At 27.6% G+C, this 15,557-nt stretch overlaps 1 protein-coding gene across 1 annotated transcript; it reads right to left on the bottom strand.

Annotated features, from left to right (window-relative positions):
- Positions 1-8,564: 8,564 nt before the first annotated feature.
- LOC112747965 (uncharacterized) lies at positions 8,565-11,214 on the bottom strand. Its single transcript, XM_025796173.1, has 4 exons — positions 11,149-11,214; positions 10,837-11,058; positions 10,743-10,774; positions 8,565-9,642 (listed from the first exon to the last, which is right to left on the bottom strand). The coding sequence occupies exons 1-4, from the start codon at positions 11,212-11,214 to the stop codon at positions 8,565-8,567; spliced, it is 1,398 nt and encodes a 465-aa protein (XP_025651958.1).
- Between the last annotated feature and the right edge of the window lie 4,343 nt (positions 11,215-15,557).

Consider the following 15,557-nt stretch of genomic DNA (forward strand, 5'->3'; position numbering starts at 1 on the left):
AAGTTTGCACACCATTCTCAAAAGTAATATATATTTTACCCATCTTTGCCAAAAGAAGAATATGTCAATACTATTATTGGCTCAGACAATGTGATTGAAGACTCCGGAAGAGCTATAATTTTGTTTTTCGGAGAAACAAAATTCATAATAAAAATGCACTATTGTCTACCAAGTCTCTAAGAAACTTGTTGAGTTTTAAAGATATTCGCCGAAATGGATATCATATTGAGACTATGAATGAGGAAAATCATGAGTACTTATGTATCACAACTCATTATTTAAATAAAAATGTTATATTAGAAAAGTTACCCTCACTTTCATTTGGGTTATATTACACCAAAATTAGTGCAATTGAATCACATGCCATTGTAAACCAGAAGTTTACGAGCCCAAATGAATTCATAATTTGGCATGATAGATTGAGTCATCCGGGAACAACCATGATGCGGAGAATTATTGAAAACTCCCATGGACATTCACTAAAGAACCAGAAGATTCTTAAATCTAGTGAATTTCATTGTGCTGCATGTTCATAGGGAAAGTTAATTTTAAGGCCATCACCAGTAAAGATTGGATTTGAGTCCCCTGAATTCCTAGAAGGGATTCAACACGATATATGTGGACCTATTCATCCACCATGTGGATCTTTTAGATATTTTATGGTCCTAATAGACGCATCTTTGAGATGGTCACATGTGTGCTTATTGTCTTCTCACAACTTGACATTTGCGAGATTATTGGCTCAAATTATTCGATTAAAAGCACAATTTTCAGAAAATCCAATCAAAGAAATTCATCTTGATAATGCTGGTGAATTTACTTCCCAAGCTTTTGATGCTTATTATATAGCCAATGGAATAAGTGTTGAACATCCAGTAGCTCATGTTCACACACAAAATGAATTAGCAGAATCACTTATTAAACGCCTCCAATTAATTGCTAGACCCTTACTTATGAGAACAAATCTCCCAACCTCAGCTTGGGGGCATGCTATTTTACATGCCGCAACAATTATTCGATTGAGACCAACGAGTTACCATCAGTTCTCTCCTATGCAATTAGCTTTTGGCCAGCAACCAAATGTTTCCCATTTAAGAATATTTGGGTGTGCGATATATGTTCCCATTGCACCACCTAATCGCACCAAAATGGGACCCCAAAGAAAATTGGGGATATATATTAGATATGATTCTTCCTCTATAGTAAGGTATCTTGAGATACAAACTGGAGATGTATTTAAATCCCGGTTTGCGGATTGTCATTTTGATGAATCAAAATTTTCAACATTAGGGGGAGAGAATAAGCTTCCTAAAAAGGAACGTAATTGGAATGCATCATCCTTGATGCATTTAGATCCTCGATAAGGGCAATGTGAACTAGAAGTTCAAAAGATTATACATTTGCAAAGAATAGCAAATGAATTGCTTGATGCATTTTTCGATACAAAGAGGATAACCAAGTCGTATATACCAGCGAAAAATGTCCCAACTCGAATTGATGACCCAGTTGGATAAATTACCACCGAAGCAAATACACGGCAGAAGCGTGGCAGGCCTGTCGGTTCCAAAGACAAAAATTTTCGAAAGAAAAAAGAGGAAAATACTATTCCTATTGAAAAAGACATAGTAAATACACCTGTAGTTGTCCAAAATTCTGATATAATTTTAACGCCAGAAGACGTTCAGGTACCTAAAAATTGTAAAAATGACGAGATCTCGATAAATTATGTCTTTACAGGAGAGAAATAGAACCGAAATAAGACAATTGTCAATGAAATATTTGCATATAATGTGACATTAAATATCATGCATGATAGTAAGGATCTTGAGCCAAGATCAGTCGAAGAATGTCGACAAAGAAATGATTGGCCAAAATGGGAAGAAACCATGAAGACTTAGTTACACTCACTTGCAAAACGTGAAGTCTTTGGACCTGTAGTCCGTACACCAGAAGATGTAAAACCTGTTGGATATTGATGGGTATTTTATGAGAAAACGAAATGAGAAAAATGAAGTTGTGCGCTACAAAGCCCGACTTGTGGCACAAGGTTTTTCACAAAGGTCCAGTGTAGATTATGAAGAAACGTATTCCCCTGTAGTGGATGCGATAACATTGCGTTATTTGGTCGATTTATCTGCATATCATAAACTACATATGCATTTAATGGATGTGGTAACAGCCTACTTATACGGCTCATTAGATCGTGATATCTATATAAAAGTCCCTAAAGGACTAAAGATATCTAAATCATCCAATGAATATTCGCAGGGGTTATACTCAGTTAAATTGCAAAGATCTTTATATGGTCTAAAGCAATATGGACGAATGTGGTATAATCATCTTATTGAGTATCTGGCCAAAAACGGATTCAAGAATGATGATATCTGCCCATGTGTGTTCATAAAGAAATTTGCATCTGGATTCATTATAATTGCTATGTACGTTGATGATTTAAATATCATTGGAACTCTTGAAGAGATTCCAGCAATTATAAAAAACTCTAAAAGAAGAGTTTGAGATGAAAGATCTTGGAAAGACTAAATTTTGTCTCGACTTGCAGATCGAGCATATAAAAAGTGGGATCTTTATTCATCAAACAACATACACAAAAAAGATCTTGAAGAGATTTTATATGGATAAGTCACATCCATTAAGTACCCCAATGATCGTAAGTTCTTTGGATGTGGAAAATGATCAATTCCGTCCTAAAGAAGAAAATGAAGATATCCTTGGTTCTAAAGTACCATATCTTAGTGTCATTAGAGCGCTAATGTATCTTGCTAATAATACACGACCTGATATATCATTTGCTGTGAATTTACTAGCAAGATATAGTTCCTCTCCAACCAGAAGACATTAGAGTGGAGTCAAACAAATCTTTCGATATCTTCATGGAACGGTTGATATGGGATTATTCTATCCTTATGGATCCAAGTCACAAATAGTTGGCTATGCAGATGCTGAATACTTGTCTGATCCACACAAAGGGAAATCTCAAACAGGATACATGTTCACATATGGAGGTACAGCTATATCATGGAAGTCCACGAAACAGACGATAGCAGCAACCTCCTCTAATTATGCTGAAATACTAGCGATACATGAAGCAAGTCGCGAGTGTTTTTGCCTCAAGAGTTTGATCCAATATATCCTGTCATCATGTAGACTGATTGATCATAAGATAGCTCCAACTGTCCTATTTGAAGATAATACAGCATGTATTACTCAACTTAAAGGCGGATACATCAAAGGTGATAGAACAAAGCATATTTTTCCCAAATTCTTCTTCACTCATGATCTTTAAAATCAAGAGACAATTGATATTCAACAGATTCGTTCAAGTGACAATCTGGCAGATTTATTCACAAAGTCACTCCCAAAATCCTCCTTTGAAAGATTGGTATATGAGATTGGGATGCGTCGATTTCGAGACATTAAATGATATCAACAAGAGGGGGAGATTGTACTTTTTTTTCCTTGGTCAGGTTTTTTTTCCCATTGGGTTTTTCTTGACAATGTTTTTAATAAGGCAGTCTCCATCACAAAGGATATTGTACTCTTTTTCCTTCACTAAAGTTTTTTCCCATTAGGTTTTTCTTTAGTTAGGTTTTAACGAGACATAATCCTAAATGGGCATCCAAGGGGGAGTGTTGTGATAATAATGGAATGAATGCCCATTTATCTATTGGGCGGCTAATCTTTTCCATGCAAAGAAATCACCTTTCAAGACAAATTAAAAGTTAATAAAGGTTGAAAACAAAGTCTTGTTACCTGTATAAATAGGTGAAGCTTCGCTTGAATTTACACGCAACAATAAAAATCTTCTCTGTCTCTTTTATATTACTAGTACAATTCTCTCTCTTTTTTTATTTTACAAGTATTTTTAAATAATCTTCTCTCTTCCTCTTTACATATAATATTAGTAAATATATTAATCATCTTTATTATATTGAGATAATAATTGTGGTACTAGAGTCTTCTACTTATACTTTTTTATTTTATATTTATTTTACAACAAACTAAACATTTATTATATGTTTAACAAAAATTTTATGTGAATAAAAAAATTAGTTATTAAATTAATTATATATATATATATATATATATATATATATATATATTGTTTTACACACTTTTAATATATATTTTTTATCATAGTATATTTTATTCAAACAATTAATTTAATAATTAAATTTTAATCGACAATATTACGAGACCAAAAAATCTTAATGATAAATAAAATTACGCACTTAATAATATTCTCACTTACAAAAGAGTATAAATTATTTTCTTGACTTAATTAACACAATTAATTCTTTTATTTAATTACACAAAGAATCATCAATTTCAAATTCTATTAAAATCAAATCCCATAATATTATTCATGATTATATTCATAATTATATATTTTTTCCAAATAAAAATTTTAAATTTTTATATTATTAACGCTAAAAATAGTCCCAAATCACCATATTATATTTTATAAAAAAATTCCAATCATCTCAAATTTGAAATGTCTCAATTTATTGAAAATCATAAAAATCCAAAAATAATTAATTGTAACCTGAAAAATATAAATAATAAATAATTTCAATTTGTTATGTCAATTATGAATGTTATATGTTTAAAATGATAGATATTATACATATAAAATTTTAGATGTTAAATTAGAGATATTTTAACAATTTTTATACAACTCATATTTTTTATAGAGATTATTATAAAATAAAATATAAAAGAAATTATAAAATAAAATTTTAAATATAATTATTAACTGCTTAGATTTTTTTTTGTGACTATTAACTACTTAGATTTAAATCAATAATTAACTATACATATGAATATAAAATAAAAGTATTAAAATATTTAAAGAATGATGACTTATTAGCATACATGAAATATACAATAGGATATAGTTTAAAATTTAATAATATTAATTATAAAAATTCGTTAAGTATTAATTATGAACAAAATATATATATATATATATATATATATATATATATATATATATATATATAATTATGAATATTATGAGTGTAGAATTATAAATATTATGTGTGGATAAAATTATAAATGTTAAACTAAATTTATTTTCACAAATTCTACTATATAAAATAATTAACAATAAGTGACAAAAATAAAGACAATGTTTACAGAAAATAAAATATTACATCATGAATAATGATTGGTACTTACAAAATTAATGAGTGAACAATTTTTTTTTTATGAAAACAAGATATGTTTTATATTTTTTAAGTTGAAAATAAGAGTTAATATTCAATTTTGTTTTTTAAAAACAATTCATTCTCTAAATTAAATTAAAAAAATAAAAAATAACACCTATTGAATGAAAAATAACAAAGGCAATGCTTATAAAAAAATGATTACATCAAGAATAAAGATTGAACACTTACAAAACTTTAAAATGGATGATAATTTTTTTTCTTTCAAAATAATATCATGCGTTTTTTTCCTCTCTAGTACTGAACATGAAGATATGACTAAACTTTTGAATTTATAAGAGATCAATTAAATTGGAAAGACACTCACATATATGTTTTTACAAGTGTAATAACCCGTGTCATGCACGTGATAAGATTAAAATTATAATTTTAAATTATTCTATTAAAATTGATTTGAATTATAATAATTTAATTAATAAACAAATAATATGTATATTGTTCGTTTTTTTTTAAATATGGTATTAAGTTATTTATGGTATTAAGTGTATTAACTCGAATGTAGCTATTAAATATATAACATAAGAATGGGGTAAGTATTGTTTTGGTCCCTAATGTTTAGAGTCAGAATCGAAACCATCCCTTACGTAATTTTTAATTTAGAATCGCCCCAAACGTTTTATTTCGTATTAAAATCGTCTTTTTAACTTTTTATGAACAAAAATACCCTCCACCCCCACCAGCACCTTTACCACCACCACCTCTCTTACTCCCACCAAATACTAATAATCAGATTCAAGAACACCAACAATAACACATTATTCAAATTCAGAAACAACATCAAATTCAACAACAAAATCAACACACAACAACAATGAAATCAGAAAATAACAAATCAAAATCAGAATTATAAACAAAAACAGAAGCAAAAATAGAAAAAGAAGAAGCAGAAGCAGAAGCAGAAGCAAGAAGCAGAAGCAAAAACGGAGAGGTGCAGCAGCGAGGCGGCGAGGTTGGTAGCAGCGGCGACAGTGGCGGAGCTCGATGGCGAGCTCTCTCCCTGGCTCCCGTCTCTTCTCTCCCTCGCGAGCTCTGCTTCCCGACGGCGACAGCGGCTCCAAGCTTCGTCGGCGCTGTCCCCCTCCCCCCTTCCCCCTCTTTCTTTTCCCTTTTCCTCTTCCCGGCCTCGCGTTCTTTTTGTTTTTAATTTCATAATTTTTTTATTAAAATAGGAATAATTTAGTAATAAAATTAAAAATTTTATTAAAAATGATGATTTTACTACAAAATAAAATGTTTGGGACGATTTTAAATAAAAAATTACGTGAGGGACGATTTCGATTCTGACCCTAAACATTAGGGACCAAAACAATACTTACCGCATATAAGAATTATGTTTGAATTATGAATTCTCTAAATGAAATTATCCTATTTAAAATATTTAAATTATGATTTCAATCATAAATTACAATTATGATTTAAAAAAAATTATTTTGATATAATATTACATTTTTTTCCACTTCACTATTAATATATTGATATTGCAAGTCTAAATTATAGTATTTTACTGAATTTTGGCTGAAAAATAAAATAGTTACATATTTCTATCATTTAATTATTTAAACACCATGTGCTAACACTAATGATTTTTTTTTTAAAAATATATTGATAAAAATATATAATATGATTATAAATATAACATAAATAAATAAAATATATAAATAAATGCTAAACAAATATGCTTACCTATGTCTTTGTTAAATTTTGTAAATTAGAGAATAATTACATATTCGGTTGTTTGGTGATCACATAGATGATCAAATAATTAAATTGTAAATTGATATCACAGTGTGCATCTTATTTTTTTTTATTTTTGAATGAAAGCGATAATTAAGACAAATAAGTAGTAATATATAAAGAAAACAAAAAGGATTTTGCACTACAACACATAATTATTACCGAAAGAAATATTCACATTAAAATATTAAAATTTTATATACTACAAATCATGAAGATCAATCATAATATACTGGTCACTTCTCCCTATTTTTTACCATGATATAAGTTTTTTTTCAGTCAAGATTCCGATAACATCTAATTGAACAAAAAAAATTAAATTAAAAGTACCAAATTAAGAATAAATGAGTGAATAATATAAGAAATTATAAGTTTGTGTGTGTATAAAATAAAGAGAATTTACTTATTTATTTTGTGTTAAACAATAAAATTAACAGTAGTATATTAATAAAAGGATATACCTTTAAAAAATGTTACAATACAATTTCAAATATTTTCATGAATAAAATGTTAAAATTTTTGTTATCGATAAAATGATGCTATTATACAATTTCTTGGCAAAACTTAAAATTAAAAGGAAAACAGTTTTGTATGCATTAATATAAATTAACTACGTACCAAATAATTAGAATCGTTCATTTATTTTTTTAATATATCAGCACGGGCAAACAAATTGAAATGATTATCCGAAATTTTATGATTATCGACCGTATGTACTATACATGACTCTTTTTTAAAAGATATTTTGCACGCAGTGACGGATCCAAAAAATTTTGTCTGTGGGGGCAAAATATATATAATATAATAATAATTTGTATAATTGTACTATAATATTATAAAATATAATTACTTCTCAAATTATTTAACTAATAAATTAAAATAATAAAATAATAATATAAACAATAACAAATAATTTAAAATTTCATTCTTCTGGGTTTCATATTTTAAAAAGATTGAATAATCTTTTCATTGTCAATACAATCAAATATCTCTCTTTCTATATATGTGACTAAACAATCATTCAAAAATTCATCTCCCATACGGTTACGAAGCCGGCTCTTTATGATGTTCATAACAGAAAAGGTTCTTTCAACTGATGCAGTTGGTACAGACAAAATTAAAGCCAACTTCAAAAGAAGAAACACTAATGGATAAATAATATTTTTTTGAGTCTCAACCAATTTCCCAAAAAGAGCCCCAATCCCATTTAAGTTTGAGAATTGATCATCAGAACGCACATTTAATATGAAATTCTCAAGTTGACTATCAAGTGCCAAAAGTTGAGTGGAAGAAAATTCTAATGGATAGACAATTCTCCTTATCAAACGCAAAAAATGAGTGTCTTGGATTCAAGCAAGCTATACAAAGAAGCAATTCAGTATTCACCTTTGTAAAATGATTGTTGAGTTCTTGAAGTTGTCTATCAACTACTTGATAGAATATCTCAACTTGAAAATGATGCAAATTTGAGATCTTTTGAGCTTTGCGTCTTGATTTTCCTTGTGACATAAATATATCATCCATTTTTGGAACAATAATATTATGTTTGTCACAAAATAATGAAACTTCATCAAGTAAAAGAGACTAACCATCATCTCTTATATTTTGCAACCGTTGCTTAGACACTTTAACCAATGACATAGCATTTACAATGTCTTGGTCATTCCTTTGTAGCGCTTGAGATAACTCATTAGTAATTCCCAAGATATTTTTCATCAAGTGCAAGTTAAAAATGAATTCAAAGGATTGAATGATATTCAATAAGTGACATGCTTCAGCTCTTTGTTCTGAATTATTTCCATCTTCCTCAACATATTCAAGAACATTAACCATGGAAGAAAACAAAGAAATTAATCTAAGTATAGTTCCATAGTGTGAACCCCATCTAGTGTCTCCAGCTCTTTTTAAAGTCATTTCTTGATTCAAACCACGTCCACTAGAAATTTCTCCACTTTGTAATACTTCAATTGTCTTAATCATCTGACTATCACGAAGCATATCTCTTCGTTTACACAAAACTCCAACAACATTACACAAATTAGTTAACAAATTAAAAAGCAAAACGATTTCAACTTGTTTTTTTCCAACCATTACAAGAGCTAATTGAAGTTGGTGGGCAAAGCAATGTACATAGAAAGCATAAGAATTTTCTTTTAATATCAAAGTTTTCAAACCATTAATTTCTCCTTGCATATTACTTGAACCATCATATCCTTGTCCACGTATTCTTGATAAACTTAAATTATATATTTCTAATAATGATTCCAATGCTAATTTTAGAGATAAAGCATTGATATTAGAAACATGAACAAGACCAAGAAAATGTTCCCTAACTTGCCCTTCTTTGTTCACATACTTTAAACAAAGTGACATTTGCTCCTTAATAGATATGTCGCGAGCTTCATCAATCAAAACAACAAACAATTCATCCCCAAGATCATTAACAATAACTTTTGTCGTTTCACTTGCAACAGCTCTTACAATATCTTTCTGAATTGAGGGTGCTCTTAGTTTAAGATTCCCACGAGAATTTTTAAAAGCACGATCAATCTCTTTATTATGTTGCGCAAGAAAGTTTAAAAGTTCCAAAAAATTTCCTTGATTAACAGAATCATCTGTCTCATCGTTACCACGAAAGGCCAATTCTTGTCGCAAAAGAAATCTAATACAATCAATTGTGACTTTCAAGTGAATTTGATAATTCTTTTTAGCTTGCTCAGATTATTTTTCAATAGCAGCACTGATGTGTTGTTTTGGCTTCATAAGTGCTTCACATTTTCTCCAAGCTTGATTATGAGCACTATCATGAATCCCAACATGAGTTTGTAATCTATCTTTTTTTTTTCCAATTTGAAAATCCATTAGTAACAAAAGCATCACCACCTTCAGTCTCAGGTTTCATAAGATAACAACAAAGACAAAAAATAGCATCTTTTGATATACTATATTCTAACCAGTTGCCATAGTCATCAAACCAATTTGGATTAAATCTTCGAAAAGAATAACCACAAACAGTTTGCAGAAAATTATGAGTTCTTGGTTGACAAGGACCTTTTTGCAAATATGCACATCTAACTTTGTCTCTGTCATTCGGATGATAACTTGAAATCTTTGGTCGTTGTCCTATATCTGCTATAAGACTCTCTACTTCGAATTCTAAAAACCTCATTTTGTTAGAAGAGGTCGACGAATTGTTTTGGGATCCAACCTCCAACAATGAAGTTCTTTTGAAATATTTCTCCATTACTAATAGGATAAAATTATAAACCTAAGTTAATTGACTAATATAAATAATTCACAATTCTACACAAATTAAAAAATACAGTATAAAATTATATATACAAAATTGATAATCATGTGTCATTCAAATTGATTTCTAAATTTCAATAGCAACATCTAATGGACTAAACTGCACTAAGGGGAACCAGCCAGTGCCTCTGTTTTCTTTTACAACCAAACTCTATCTATCTGAAAAAAAATGTAACAATTCAACAATTAAACAAATGCAGAGTCAAAGAACCATGAACAAGAACAAAACATGGAGTCGCAAGAAGTTCATATATTGCATAATCATCATTAATATTGAATAAGGATTATTAGCTTTTTTTTGTCACAACAACAGATCCATGAAAAGCAAAGAAAATGCATATCATTACATATATATAGTAACAAAATTGATTTCTAAATTCCAATAGCAACAACTAATGAACTAAATTCCAACAGCAATAAAATTGATTTCTAAATTCCAATAACAACAATTACATAGACAAAATCACATAACTAAACTGCAGAATCTAAGAGGCAATTAACAAAAAACAATTAACAATTATCATTCATGAATCATAAATGTCTGTACGACTGTATCAAGAGGGCAAGCGACAAGAGTGAATTGCAGAACCCTAAACTCCACGAGGCAGAACCCTGCAGCAGAACCAGCGGCACCTAGGAGCCAGGACCCAGCGGCAGAACCAGCGGCACCCAGTAGCAGAACCAGCAGCTCCCAGGACCAGGAGCCAAGACCCAACGGCAGAATTACAGAACCAGCGACAGAACAAATAGCACCCCGCAGTCCCGCACCCTGAATTGTTGAAGAGTGAAGACAGAACCAGATGCCGAAGCCTGAAGGAACGGGAAGACAGAACTAAACGAGGATTGAACCTGTGAAGACCGAGGAAGAAGAAGAAGAAGAAACCAGACGCCGAAGGAACGCTGAGGCAGAACCAGATGTGGGCATGAGGGCTGAGGCGATGCAAGGAGAAATCGACGGAGACTGGAAGCGTTAGTGGCAGAGTGGGTGAGTGGCAGCGGACGATGGTAACTCTGGAGGGCTGGACTGCTGCCTGCTAGAGTCTGGAACTCTGGAAGCATTAGGGTTGGAGGCGGGAGCAGAGAATTAGAGAAACAAAATTAAAAAAAGGGAAGAAGGAGAGGGAAGAAGGAGAATGTTAGGGATTTAGAGGGTGGGGTCAAAATTAATTGGATTGTGGGGGCAAATTGGATATTTTCTTAAGAATTACTCATTAATTTTTTTAATCTCATTGGGGCAGTTGCCCCACTACCTATTGAGTAGATCCGTCCCTGTTTGCACGTGTGTACAGTCGGGAGATATATTCCGCTTGATTCCTCAATCTCAAAATTTGAAAAGACATAGACCTTCCTTTCTACCAATTCATTCTCAAATATTTTTGTCAAATAATTCTTGATTGAACAATGAATTTTATCGCACTACAAAATAAATTAAATATAAAAGCTATTAACATCTACAAAACTATTAAAAATAATTGTCTTTAACCTGTGGAATGGTATACTTATAAAATTAACTTAAAATACAAACTACAAATATTTTTAAGAATTTAATTTTGATGCACTGACAGTGTAACATAGTTTTACACGTGTATCTAATTACGTAATGACACATCAGTAAAAATAACTACCTTTCATATTGACCGCATGAATAGTCATCCAAAAGAACAGATGTGATTGCACGACTGTGTAAAATATTTTACACTATCAGTGTATCAAAATTAAACTCTATTTATAAACTGAACTTAGCATTACTTGAAAAAATTTAGTAAAAGAATCAACTAATTTTATCATCTATTAGAACTATTTCTATGTAAGTCGTCTTATTCTTGTCAAACTTGGATGAGACTTTCTATAGCCTTATAATTCTGGTCTTTATTTTTCATACTTTCTCGTCGTATAATCTACTATAGGTGATACTATTGATTGGATTGTAGACAGTTGCCAGTAGATATGAAAAAGAAAATAAAAATAGAATAAAGACTATGTCAAAATTATAAATTTTTTAAATAATAAAGATGAGAAAAAAATTTACTATTACTTATTATATATATTAATAATATGTCAATATTTTAAAAAATATACCAATAATACTAATAGTTTAAAGATAATTGTAGGGTAAAGTATACTTTTTGTCCCTAAAGTTTGACAAAAATTTCAAAAATACCTCTAAGTTTTATTTTGTTTCAATTTTGTCCCAAAAGTTTTCGATTTGCATCAAATGTACTTCTGACGACTAATTTTTCAAAAAATTTAAGACCAATTAAACAACAATTTCATAAGAACAACCCTCACAATTGGAGGATAATTAATACTTAAAATGTTAATAATTAAATACCTAAAATAAGTTAATTAAATAACAATAATTAATATCTAAATATTGAAAAAGAATTTTTAATAAATGTGAGAAATAAAAATAAAAATAATTAATAAATAATAATAGTGTTTAAATAAAAGAATTGTAAAGAATAATAATTATAGCTAGGTAAAAATAGTGTTTTTATTTTGGAGGGAAAAAAACATATGAGAAATTATTTAATAACTCGTGCCATGCACATGATAATAAATTGTTCAATAACTTATACCATACAAGTGATAAGGTTAAAATTATAATTTTAAATTATTTTATTAAAATTAATTTGAATTGTAATAATTTAATTAATAAAAAAGTAACATGTTATGTGTTCGTTTTTTTCTTAATCTAATGTTAAGTGTATCAACTCTAATATAGTTATTAATTATTTTTGTTAATCTATTTTTTATTTTAAATTTATGATTAAAATAACAATTATAAATATTAATAATTAAAAAAATCATTATATTATAATTATTTACGTTTTATTCCCAAAATAAAAATGTACTATTTCTTTTTTATATAAGAATTTTTTTATTTATGCTACCAGTATATATTGATCGTTTAGTCAATAGTTTTTTTATTGGTAGAATATATTTATTTATTTTATTTAAATAATTTTAAACAAAATAAATAAATATATCCTACCAATAAAATGAAAAAAGGTGATACATATATTAAAAAAAAAAGCTTTAAAATAAAAAAAAAAGAAATTTTATATTAAAAAAATTTAAAATTAACATGTCCAAAAAGAATAGTCATAATATATAAATTGAGACAACAATTTAAATTTCTCTAAAACTAATTTAATCAAATACTAATATTAGAACTAAATTATTTAAATAATATTTAATTTATTCTAGTCCTTAGATACGTATAGATTAGAGTCATTCTAGTAACGACAACCAACTGAAATAACATCATAAGATCGAACATTTAGAATCCGTACAAATTCAAACCATCTTCTTGTTAAAATTGTCAAACTAAATTGACCTTCATCTTTCTCATTGGCATTGCATTGATGCACCAGAAGGCTAGTAATTTCTAAAAAAAATCACAATATGTTATAAAATTATTTTTAATACAAAAACTTAAAAGAAGAAAATTTAAATATAGTACCAATCTTTGAAATTGTATCTTCAAATTTGACGCAAATTTTTCAAAACTGAACCTAAATTGAGAAAATTTAATCTCATTATATGCTTCACTTCAAATATTTTCGGACAAACGTAGAAAGCGTGGAGGAAATGTGACTTGAACTTGACCTACAAAGCTCCTTAGAAACAATTGCTCAGTCAAAGAAGAATATATAACAAATTAGAAAAAAAGAATTCTTTAACTCTTAGATTTAGACTCACGAACTACAAAAGAAATACTATATATAACCTTTAGTAGTACAAAAATAATTATAAAAATTAATTATTAATATCAATATCAATTTATCATTATCAACATTAGTGTCATATTTATGACAATTAGAATCATAAAATTATGTTTATTTTTGTATTTTTAATTATTAATATCTTAATCCTTTTAAAAATATATTTTGCTTTTTTAAAATATAATGTGTGTGCTGTTTAGATCTTTTCTATTATTATTATTATTATTATTATTATTATTATTATTATTAATTGATATCAATATCAATTTATCACCATTAATGTACGTATCAATTTGCCACTAATTATATTTGATTTAAAATAATAATTAAAATAATAATTAAAAAATATTAATGATTGACAATTAATATTATACAATTAATATAATAATTAGTATCAATTTGTATCGGTATGTGTATCAACTTGTATAATGATTGAGAATTAGAATTATATAAATTAATATATTAATTAGAATAATTAAAAATATTTAATGATTGACAATAATCAGTATAATAATATATTAAATATTAATTTTTATATAATTATAAAAAAGATATTTTCTTAAAATAGATTGAGAAGAGAGTAAATATAAATATATTGAAAGTAGTGCTTTTATTTTAGAGAAAAAATTTTATGAGAAATTGATATCTCACCTCCAATATTTCTAAAAATATACTAATATACCAATAATACTAATAGTTAAAAAATAATTGTGGAGACTTATTAATAATTAATACCTAAAATAAATAAATTAAATAACAATAATTAAAAAGAAATCTTTAACAAATGTGAGAAATAAAAATAAAAGAAATTAATAAATAATAAATATAAATATATTAAAGAATAATATTTTTATTTTGGAGAGAAAAAAAATTCATGAGAAGATCACACCTCACTTTTATTAGTTAGGAAAGAAAATTTAATTTTAGTAAATTAAATAGAAAATAGATTATTATTATTATTATTATTAAAAAGACTTATAAGTACAGAATAACCCGTGCATTAAGCCACAAAAAAAAAATAACCCATGCATTGAAAAGAAATTTATCATGATTAGAATAACCCAAGCTATTAGCATATTATTATCATATCATATCATATATTTGTAATATAAATAGGTCACCATTAACGTAGTAACTTATTACTAATAAAATTATTGTATAATGAATAAGAATCAGAATTGTATCAATATAATTAAAATTAATATAATTAAAAATATTCTTGATTGATAATTAATTTAATAATGTATTAAATATTGATTTTATATAATTATAATAAAAATATTTTCCTAAATTAGTATAATTATGTATTATTCATTAAATGTTAATTGTAATATAATTATAACAAAAATATTTTTATAAAATAAATTTAGAAAAAAAAATAATGTATCATTTTGGAGAAAAAAAACTCACTGACACTTCACCTTTATTAGTTAAAAAAAAACCCAATTTTAATATATTAAATAGATTATAAAAAAATACAATACAATATATATTCCATAAATATCCACATTAGTTACACATTAATTCTTATTATATGGCT

The sequence above is a fragment of the Arachis hypogaea genome, chromosome 15 (assembly GCF_003086295.3).
Source record: "Arachis hypogaea cultivar Tifrunner chromosome 15, arahy.Tifrunner.gnm2.J5K5, whole genome shotgun sequence".
NCBI classification, from domain to species: Eukaryota; Viridiplantae; Streptophyta; class Magnoliopsida; order Fabales; family Fabaceae; genus Arachis; species Arachis hypogaea.